The following is a 10,907-nucleotide window of genomic DNA, read 5'->3' as shown; positions in this document are numbered from 1 at the left end:
CACACACACACACACACACACACACCACACACACACACACACACACACACACACACACACACACACACTCACTAACAACGTTAGACTTGATTTTTGCCTTCCACTACATTCTTGTTCCCAGCGCCGCGTCGTAGAGATGCAGCCAATCACGAGTCCCGTTTGAAAGCTGAGTAGATGGGAGGAGAAAAAGCCCAGGAGAGCCTGCTGGAGCTCTTCCTGCCTCATCTGTTGCGAAGCTGCGGGAGAGGAGTGAGCCCGTGCATCCTGCGAGACGAAACAGACGAAACTTTGTGTGAACCTTCGCAGTATGAGCAGGGAAACGCACTGAAAAGTAGCAAATGCGTCTACTGCGCTGTTACTGGGAGAACCCTACGGATTACACACAGGCTGCATTTTAAACCCGCGCTTTCTCATGCGTTAAAACATCTGGTTCCTGGACCATGCCCGGACTCTCCTGCCTGCTTAACTATCGCGTTTTATGATAAGTTGAGGGTTTTTTTTGGGGTAGATTTAGAGTGATAAGGGTTTTGATGACCTTTTTTATGCAACTTTTGAGGGCTGCAGACTGAAAAAGAAAGAGTTGTGTCAGAGATCCTGAGACGCACCGAGGATTTTGGAGACTGGAAGACATGAGACTGTTTGTCATCTGCGCGTTTCTGCTGTTTAAAGTAAGCAACAGTTCATTTATGTTGTAGTAAATACTGTCACATATTCTTATAAGTCTTCATAATCTCTCATCATCTCATCTCTCACAACAGCAACCTTTGTAAACTTCTGCCACTGGGTTCAGTTTTACACCGTTGTTGCCACAGAGCCATATTTGATAAAGGTTGTGTCACACTGTCCTTGTTGGTGAATATGTTTGCTGTCAATCTGTAGTTGTCAAAAACAGTGGAAAGAGTGAAAGGACACATCTGATTAAATGGCTAAACAGGAGCAAAATCTAACTTCCTCATTTTGCTCTGGTGCTGCAGTTTCTCAGAGACTCATCCTGGACTGCGGCCTAACCTACTGTACATCCGCTCAGTCAGCCGTAGACTTCCATGGTCACAAAACAAGCTGGAAATATTTGGAAATTCTTTGTTTTGTGTACACAACTTAAACCAGGAAGCCACTTTTCATTTTTCCACTTACATTACACAATTTTCACTCCATCACCATCTGCCGCAGCAGCAGGAGCCAGAAGGAGCCAAACAACTTCTGAGGCAGGAACATAACGCAATTTACCACGATTATAAACCGACTCAGTAATAAATGATGTATTTTATGGAGGAATTATAGTCTCAGAGGTGTTTGATAGCAGCTCATTAAACCAAAATCAGTGGATAAGAAAGCCCCTGCTCCACAGTTGCAGACAATAATTTGACACTCATCTCCCTCAAACAGCCCATGGGGCTTGTAGTCCTGTCTGGACACGCTCATCAGAGTCAAAGCACTTTTGTTACATCAAAGCTTTTAGATAAAACCTCAGCTCTTGAAAAGATATGCATCTCTTTCTTTTATAAGCGCATAAATATCAACAGGATTTCTTTGTGAAATCTAAGATACTGTTTCTCATCTGAAGTGTTTCTTTAGCCCACTGAAAAGTTGTCATTGTTTGTGCGGTCACATGCTTCCGTCATTACTCACTGGAGGATTTAGTGCAGAAGTTGACTGTATCTTACAGTATCTGAGCACACACCTCATGACGTCCTCCAGTTAAGTCTCTTTCTAAGGCTTGTAGTTTACTGTACATGTTGCCTACATTTGTTGCTTACGGCAGTTCCTGGTGAAAAAGTGGCCAGGCTTACAGCTTGCAGTGTTGCTGGGGTCTGGATATCCGGAGCAAAGCAATTATCATCATTTTCTCCCAGTTTGTGGTGTATATGTGTGTGTGTGTGTGTGTGTGTGTGTGTGTGTGTGTGTGTGAGTTGGGGAGTGGAGGTTTGTTACCACAGTTATTTGAATTTCCATAGAGCAGTTAAGCACATTTCTTTGGGGAACCATTTCTCAACTCTTTAGTGAAAGTTGAAAATCAGTAGATTAGTAGTTAACAGAGTCGCTTGGTGCTGATTTAGGATTAAAGTGTTGGGTGAGCTTTCTGCTGGAAAAAAGAGAAACATGTGTCCTTTAATTTGTCTCTTATCCTCCCTGTTTACTAATGACAGTGATCAGTGCGGATGGGATGTGCAGTTTAGACAACTTTCCATCAGCTCAGGCTGTTTCTGCTGAATGACCCCAGGCTGCTGCCGTCACAGGCAACACAGTAGAGGCTCATGGGTCAGTGTCTTCACAGGGAGGGAGAGAGAGAGCATCCTTTTGTGTGTTTATTTTCATGCAGATTAGATTAACTTTGGAAACTCCAGCGTAGGCGCTTCAAATGTGGTCTCACTTCAGAGGGGCACAGGAAATGTTTCAGGCACAGGGAACGCTGAAATGTGTGTGTGTGTGTGTGTGTGTGTGTGTGTGTGTGTGTGTGTGTGTGTGTGTGTGTGTGTGTGTGTGTGCATGCGAGCGCGTGTGTGTATGATCCACGATGACTGAGTGACTCCGGCAGCCGTGGAGTTGAGAGCCCCATTGAAAGCAGTCCTCCTCGGTGGTCTGTGTGTTCTCACTGGGGAATTCCTTCAGATTGCAACTTCTTACCTAAATGGAAAAAGCAACTGCAGACCCCTCCCCCCCTTCACTTTAGACTTGATGCCCTCAAGGTGACACATACAACTGCAGGCATGCTTTGGAGCATGGCACATCAAATTAATCTTTGCTTGAAAATGAGAGATAATGCCAAGATGTGATATTGTAGGAGCACCATCAAATATAGCAAGAGGGTAAAGGTTTCACAGTGATCGATTTACTACTAAATAAAACTTCATTTATGAGCCATTGAAGTAAAATCAACACAATCAGATTAGTTGATTTTGTCTTCTGATGTCACAAAACCTGTAAAACAATTATCTGCTGTTCTTGTAAATATGTGGAAACACACTTGTACACATACGCAATTTTAGCCACCTATCTTAAAATTACATATACAAGTTTTTTTTTGTAATACAGTGTTAATACTAATAATCTAGCTTTTTGTATGAAATGACAAAAAAAGGATCTAACCATTTTTTACCTGGAATTTATCAAATTATCAAAGTTTCTTACTCTGTTACAATATTAGGTGAAATGAACAGTAACTGGATATTAAGATATCATTCACACCGATAAACATGAAGTGGTAACCATATATAGCACTATTTTAATGTATACAGTAGATAATGACTTAATCATTCCTCTACTGAGTAGATCACTGTTCCCTTTCGTCCCCAGTGGGGCATGGACTAAATATTTCATTGTACGCTGGGCAGTGGGTAAAGTGCCAAACCTTTGGGAGTTCCTGCTCTGAGCCGAGCCGGCCCTCCAGGCAGGCTTACAGAGCTGCGCCAGCCCGGGCTCACACCAGGCACTGTAAAATGACAGAAATCCAAGCTGGAGGTACTAATAAAGCAGAGCCGCTGTCACCAAATATTTATCAAAGTATAGACTGAGGGCTAAAAGGTGAGCTAGTGGTAGCAGAGGCGCTCCATCTGTCACATGGAGCAGACCAACCAGAGTTACCAGAATGCCTTTCTGCTCCAAGTTATTATGGTCCAGGTTTGGTCACAGTCTGCCAACTCCAAACATCCTGCTGGTTCCTGCCTGCTGGATCCTACCACCCCGACACACTAATACCTCTGATCTGGGCTCTGTGGCGTTCAGATATCATCAGGCTCCTCTGTAAGCGTCGCAGTAAAAATGGGTGTTGTTTTTGGAGCGAGGCGAGCTCCGTTTCAAAGTCGTTTCTCCTGTGGTATCAGCATGGAACATTTCAGTGTTTTTGCGACTGGGAGCATGGCACTTTGTGTGTGTGTGTGTGTGTGTGTGTGTGTGTGTGTGTGTGTGTGTGTGTGTGCGTGTGCGTGCGCGTGTGTGTTTCTGGTGGGCTTTTCATTGGAGGCTCTACAGGTTCACACACGTTGCCTGTGTTCCTTGGCAGACTTCACAGACAAAGAGAGACATCAGTGGGTTGTTTAGCTGTTACTTCTCCCCTTTGCAGGAGGTTAGTTGTTAGACATCTGTTTGCTCTTGTCAGCCCCCAGGCAGAATAGGCCAATCTCCATTAAATGCGTGCATGTTTAAGATGCCGTTGTTCAGAGCCTGGAGAAAGGGGAGTTAGTGAATTACTGACCTTCATAGACACACCTGCAGGGCTTGGTGACTTCAAAGGCCCCCTCTCACCCAAACAGACACTCACATGCTGGGCAGCCTTGGTTAACTGACACCCTCCCCTGGGGCTGGAACCGTCTCCTTTATATTCATGCCCCCTCCTTTTCTGTTGTCAGGAAATAAACACACATTCTCTGTATTCACACACACAGTTACACGTTGTCATTCACACTGATTTGGAGTGAGTGGGAGAGTGGAAGCTCTTTTTTTTTTTTTTTTTCTTTTACTTCTTCCTTCCTCCTTTTCTGAGTGTTTTCCTTCACCCATTTTTGTCTTATTCTTTCCACTGGTCTAAAGCCATCTGATTAAAGCCAGCCCCTCCTGTCAGGCACCAACTCTGCTGCACAAGCCGTTAGGAATGTCTGATCTATCCCTCATGTCACAACTCAAGCTGGGCTCTCCATTACCCACTTGCAGATAAGGACTCTGAGCACTTTAAGGGTGAAAACTGAGGCAGATAGAAAGATAAAAAGGCCATTTTCAGTTCGCCCACTTCACAAGAGCGGGATGTGTGCGATTTAAGGCAGAAAACCTCCCTGGACAAAGAAAAACTTCCTCTCTTGTTGTCTTTTTTCGGAGACTCCTCCCTGAGAAGTTGAATATGAATCATGTAGCTGTTGTGTAAACAGGGTGGATCCAGAATGCACTAAAACCTGAGATGGTATTTCAAATTAAACAGGAAAACGCTGTGGTGATATTTTTTTCTTACTGTGTCATTTATTTACTGCAGCTCACTCTTGGAGATGCCTGTGCCAGTAACCAGTTCACTGAGTCAGGGCAGTGCTGCAGTCTGTGTCCTGCTGGCTTTGGAGTGGAGGTACAATGTGGGAAAGAGGATACCAAGTGCGCACATTGCCCAACGGGTAAGCAATTAAAACCTAATGTTACTGCACCGATAAAGAATACGTTTCACCTGCCCTGTCATTATCTCCGTCTTCTGTCCAAAGGGCTGGAAGAGTTAAGACGGCGCTGTGTCTCATCATTGCCTCTGATATTTATGAGACAAACAGTTTTATTTAGACTGACGCTGATTTTGTAATCTGTTTCCCAGGAACATTTTCCTCATCTGAAGGCCTCGGCCCTTGCCTTCCCTGCGCCAAGTGCCCACTAAGTGTCCCCATGGTGGCCTCTTGCTCTGCGAGTCAAGACACACAATGCGAATGTGACAGCGGCTTCTTCTTTTTGAGCACCCACGGCCTGTGTGCGCCTTGCTCCAAATGCAACCGTGGTGAAGGTGCTACCCAGGAGTGCGGCCTAAAGGGAGACAGTATGTGCCACATCTGTGGCCCGGGAACATTTTCTGAGGAGCACGCCAGCACCAAACCTTGCCAGACCTGCACCCAGTGCTCTGACAGCGAGGTGGAGATCCGAGCCTGTATGCCCAACTCTGACACGCTCTGCATGGGTGAGTTGTGACGTAGATTTGGAGTGATAGAATACATTTGATTTTATAAGCCTAGTGATATTGTTATTTGTCTTAGTGTAAAAAAAAAATCCCATGAAAAGACCGAAACCAACACTGAATTGATGCTACTAACAAGTGTTCTCTGCGTAGCCAAAGCTTTATATACTTTACGTCACGTTTACGCCATAGACCTGATCAGAAACACATACAGGAGCCACATCGTTGTTCTGGGTGATGTGCTCCTTCATTAGGATGCACATGGGCACTACACACAGTCCTACATACATTGTCTGGCTGCTGTAAACCCACAGCTGAAAATAGTGAAACACAGTATTTAAGTATAAAACTACAGTGTCCGGCTGTTTTAGGAAATTACTTTTTTTTTTTTTTTTAAATGAAGCCATGAATTTGTGACCTCTTTGTGAATGATTTGGGGTTGAGTGCCACAGAGTGAGTAGGTTAGCCGGAAAAGTATTGAAAGACGGCTGATCTTGGACTTTTAATGGGATTTGCTGACAGTAAGAAAAATATAGGATAGAGCCAGCCTTTAAAGATCTAACGCAGGGAAAGGCAGTAATAGTGAAAGATAAAAAGATAAAAAGAATGAGCTCAAGGGGGAGGGGGGTGGGGCGGTGGGAGGGAGTGGGAGTTCCTGTGAAAATACAAGGACATGTGGTCAACACCTGCATCCACACCTCATCTGAACACTCTGTAACACTCGGAGCCTGGAAACATGAGCAGAGGAAAAAGAGTCCACTTAAGTGCTGTAGTCCAATTGGTATGAGCTTGAAAGGTCTTAAGGTTAACTGACCCCAAGGACCTGAAGGCCAAGGGGGGCTGCTGACCCTGACAGCTAGTCTGCTTGCTCCCAAATGGCTACACTCACTCTCCAGGAGTCAGGTCATCTGTACGCACTCTGGGTGCACATATCATGACTCTCTGACCCCTGAGAGGTCAACACAGTACCTTGTAGTGTTTGATCTTAAAATAGGCAGACCGCAGGAGGGAAGACGAGGCTGAAAACAGGGGCAATGAAAGGTTTTGAAACCCCAGGGGACCGGGAGGACTGAGGCTATCATTACATCGGGCGCACAGGCTTCTGCGGAATTATTTCTGGCCCTAATTTATGCAGCCCAAATGTGTTTCTGATGTCCATATGTGCACATGCAATGTTACTGTACCTGACATATCTCCCTCTCTCAATCTTAACAGATAAGAAGCTGCACATTCTGTCTCGTCCCGCCGAGTCTGATGGGCCTCGTAACACTCCTCGCTTACCAGCAGTAGAAGAGATGATGGAGGAAGGGGAGACCAGTCCTGCCCCTGGAACGCCCAAGTTTACCCCACAGGATGAGGGTGGCAGCAACAACATTCTGGCTTACGTGTCTGTTCTGGCTGCCGTGGTGCTTGGTCTGCTTATTTATGTGGCTTATAAATGGTGAGTCCTCACTGGGGTTGGGCCCTAGTCCTTAAAAGGATGTAATAATGATTATAAGATTGGCCCTGGGATGACAAATAGCTCACTGTGTGTAATTTATCTGACATTGTTTTCTTGTGCTCCTCTCAGCTGGAGATCGTGTAAACAGAAGAAAGCTCTCTCTAAGGCCCGTGCGGCTGAGTTGGGATCATCTCCAGAGGGAGAAAAGCTCCAAAGCGACAGCGGCGTTTTTCTGGATTCTCACAGCCTACAGGACAACCAGCCCAGCAAAGGTGTGGTAGACAACACAAGCTCTTTGAAATTAAACTAAATTAAGGTTTCTAAGGCATCAAGCTGGTTACTAAAAGATCTAGACCCTTTATGTCCTGAAATGCACTTACTACCTGCACTATTGCATTACTGAAGATCAAAGGTAATCCTGAATTTACACTGATAACTAACTATCGTTTCAGAAATTATTTTAAAGTCCTTGTACATATAACTTCAAATGACTTTAGGGGTTGTATTAGGAATAAGTGGATTGTATTAAAGAAAAGGAAAATTCATTTTATGTTCCAGACAGAGCAAACCTCCACTTTCTTTTAAAGGTACCTTGTGAAGTACTTGACCACTTGTAGTGCTACAGCGTGTTCTTGTTAGTGCATCCCCACGTTGTATCTCATGCAAATGTACGTGTCCCTCGACACATGTCCGGCTGCCGGTTACGGGCCGTTCCACTGATCGACTGATTAGTGGCAGTAACGCATCCAAGAAACTTGGACTTGTAGCCAACAAACATGAATGTAAACAATGCAGGTTTCAAAATACTTGGCTTTGGCAAGATGGCTTTTGTAGATTATTTATGTGGAAGGAAATGCATTCAACACGTTGGTTAGGCCTCAAAGATAGACACACTGGGTTTTGGTAAGAAACAATAGATGTAAACTTGTTTGTTTACAAGAAAACTCCATGGTTCCCTTTGAGTTCCCAATGTTTCCCACAAGAATAATGACATGGAAACTTTCTATTTTTGTGCCCATTAGATGTTGAACTATCTGAAATATCTATCAGGAGACCTATCATTTCTTGTTAATAATATAACTACTGTTTTTATTGTCTTTGGTTGATAAACCCAAACGGTGAGCTAATTTTGTTTTGCGTATCCACAGGGACCAAGAGGGACAGCAAGCAGGACAATCGTCTGTACATCAACCTACCCCCCCACAGACAGGAAGAGGTGGAGTGCCTCCTGCAGGAGGGAGGGGGCCGGGGGTGGAGGCAGCTGGGCGCAGCGCTGGGCTACGAGTCTGAACAGCTAGACCTGTTTGGGCGCGGAGAGGCCCCCGCTCACACACTCCTCTCTAACTGGACCCAGAAAGAAGGCTCCACTCTGGGACTGCTGTGTTCTGCTCTGGCCCGCATCGAGAGGCCTGACGTGGTGACGGTTCTTAACTGCCCCGCGCAGGGTGTTTCTGTGGTGTGAAAGCTTTTCAGACACACGTGTGACAGTCACAGACTCAAGTGAAGAACTTTGATTGAAATGACAAGGGAGGCACTCTTCGTATCAACATCTGTCACTGTTGGAGACTGCCACTGACAGTTCTTATTGCTTTGATGGACACTTATTATCTTTTTTTTTACTAAGACAACAAAAAATATTCTAATAACACTTTACCCCAGTTTATTTCACTATTTGATTTTACATGACTCCAACTGCATGAGAGATTCTCCTGCGATGTGTCTGTTATCGCTACAGAGCTGGATCACCAGTAACTAGGGGAAATGAAAATACTTACACTGAATATAATACAATGACTGAATATACACTATGTTGCAGCCAGTTTTCTGTTCTTGTTAAGCCTCAGTCACGTGCTTAATGGGCACTGTGGGATCCTGGCCAGATTGCATTAGACTAATAGTGACATCCACATACACTACAAGTGGCAGGAAGCGGAATAATGTGTTTACAAGTGCTGCATGAGTGTGATGTTTCAAAAACCACTGTTTACTTGATATTTGGACAGTAATCAGATTTGTCCCCTGCTCCATCAGAAGGAAATATTCCCTCCGTGTGATATTACATGAAAAACAATCATGGACGGCTTAGATCATTATGTTTCTAGTCTGGCAAGCCTCGTTTTATGAATCACGACTTCAGCAGCAACTTTGGTATTGCTGTTGATTTTTGCCAAAAGGAGATGGTTTCTTCCAACAACACTGCTTTAGAATATGATGGGACTTTCCCGATGTGGGTTCATTTTCATGTACATGTGCACGGTTTAAAAAAAAAAAATAATAATTAGACAAAAACCCAACCAAGAGTTTACATGGCCAAGTGATCAGATTTCTCTAGTAGAAATTGAGGGTCAAATCTTTCTTAACCATCCCAATGATGCTTTCAGTTGTTATTTTCTTTATAAGAACACTTTAACTATTGTGTAGATACTCACTAGGCTATTTTTTTTAATTTGTCGCCCCGTTCTGTTGTTTTTTCTTCTTTTTCCTGCTGCAGCCACGAAGTAGCCTTGGTATTTATTTACACTGAGGATATATTATGCACCAGTGATGTTTCAAATCTCATCAGAGGACGTATATGAATACGTATATAAAAACACCTTTCTTAGCTCTTCCTAATAATCACCTATGATTGTAAATATCTTAAATATTGATTTGTTTTGATAAGTCATGGCTTAAAGTGAGATCATTTATGAACTGTGAAGATAGAAGAAAAGGAATAGAAATGAATCTATTCTTCTTACACAGCTCTATTTCTGTCAAAATAATTTCTTGTATTAGACAGAAACAAAAACAAACCAAAGACACCATTAATATCAGCCCTTGTGTCCATCTTGCTTTTGTATTTATTTTACCACTATTTCAAGTCTAAATCTAAATAAAATCTTTGAGAACATCAGCGATGTGGTAGTTACACTATGAGACGGCCTCAAATGGTTTGATATTTTTTTACGCCAGCCATGTATGGTTTTGTGTATATATTTCCTAATGGTATGCCTCTGTGTTTTTGTAAGAGTTTTATTCATTTAATAAATAACTTTGATAAGTCAATGCGCTTTTTTTCTAACAGGACTTCAAGTGTAGCATCAGTTGCTTGGAGGTATCTGATGGCGGAGTAGCTCAATTAATTTGGGGAAAAAAAAAACCCCAATTACAATTTAAATAAAAAAAATAGACTGTATATATCCTCATATTGTGTCAGTTGTAATGCCTGAACATGTTTTTAGAGTGCCTGAAAACTAGTTAGGAAGCACAGGGAAAAGTTGAAAGAGCTGAAAACAACGGCTAAATGCAAGCTAAAATTTCTGGATAAATGTGATATGTAAAAGCAATGGATTAATTAAGTAATGGAAAAATGGTGTGAAATTGCTTAACATAATGGATGGTGAACTAACTAAAATGTATGGATAAATTGTTATATCTGAAAGTATTGGATGAATGGCTAAATAACATGGATAAGTAGTGAAATAGCTAGAAGTAATTGACAGCTAAAAGTAGTGGATAGCAAAATGAATGGATATACAGTTGAAATAACTAAATGTAAAATTAAGGATAAATGGTTGAAATAAATAGGCTACTTAAGCTCATCCGACAAGGTACAATGGACACAAATGGTTCAACAGACCTCAATAGTTTGATTAATACTTTATTTTTAGGTGTCTTTGTGTCACACCTCCCATAGACCCTAAACATTTACCATCTTAGTATAAAAGCTGCCATTGCTTATGTACTTCAGATACTGTGTTATATGCCTTTATAGTTATAGCAACATTAAACTTTTTTCACCACATGGCAAATACCTTCTTGGAAATATGAAAATTATTGCTGAACTGTACTACA

The 10,907-nt window shown here is 42.8% G+C and overlaps 1 protein-coding gene across 1 annotated transcript; it reads left to right on the top strand.

Annotated features, from left to right (window-relative positions):
• The first annotated feature begins 214 nt into the window (after positions 1–214).
• nradd (neurotrophin receptor associated death domain) lies at positions 215–10,118 on the top strand. The gene is made up of 6 exons (XM_056380398.1): positions 215–668; positions 4,961–5,093; positions 5,282–5,635; positions 6,848–7,073; positions 7,203–7,345; positions 8,222–10,118. Exons 1-6 carry the CDS (start codon positions 630–632, stop codon positions 8,533–8,535), a joined length of 1,209 nt encoding a protein of 402 aa, XP_056236373.1. The 5' UTR covers positions 215–629; the 3' UTR covers positions 8,536–10,118.
• The last annotated feature ends 789 nt before the right edge of the window (positions 10,119–10,907 follow it).

This window comes from Seriola aureovittata, chromosome 7 (assembly GCF_021018895.1).
Source record: "Seriola aureovittata isolate HTS-2021-v1 ecotype China chromosome 7, ASM2101889v1, whole genome shotgun sequence".
Lineage (NCBI taxonomy): Eukaryota > Metazoa > Chordata > Actinopteri > Carangiformes > Carangidae > Seriola > Seriola aureovittata.
The sequence above is the reverse complement of the archived record's forward strand: the minus strand, read 5'-3'. Positions and strand labels throughout refer to the sequence as shown.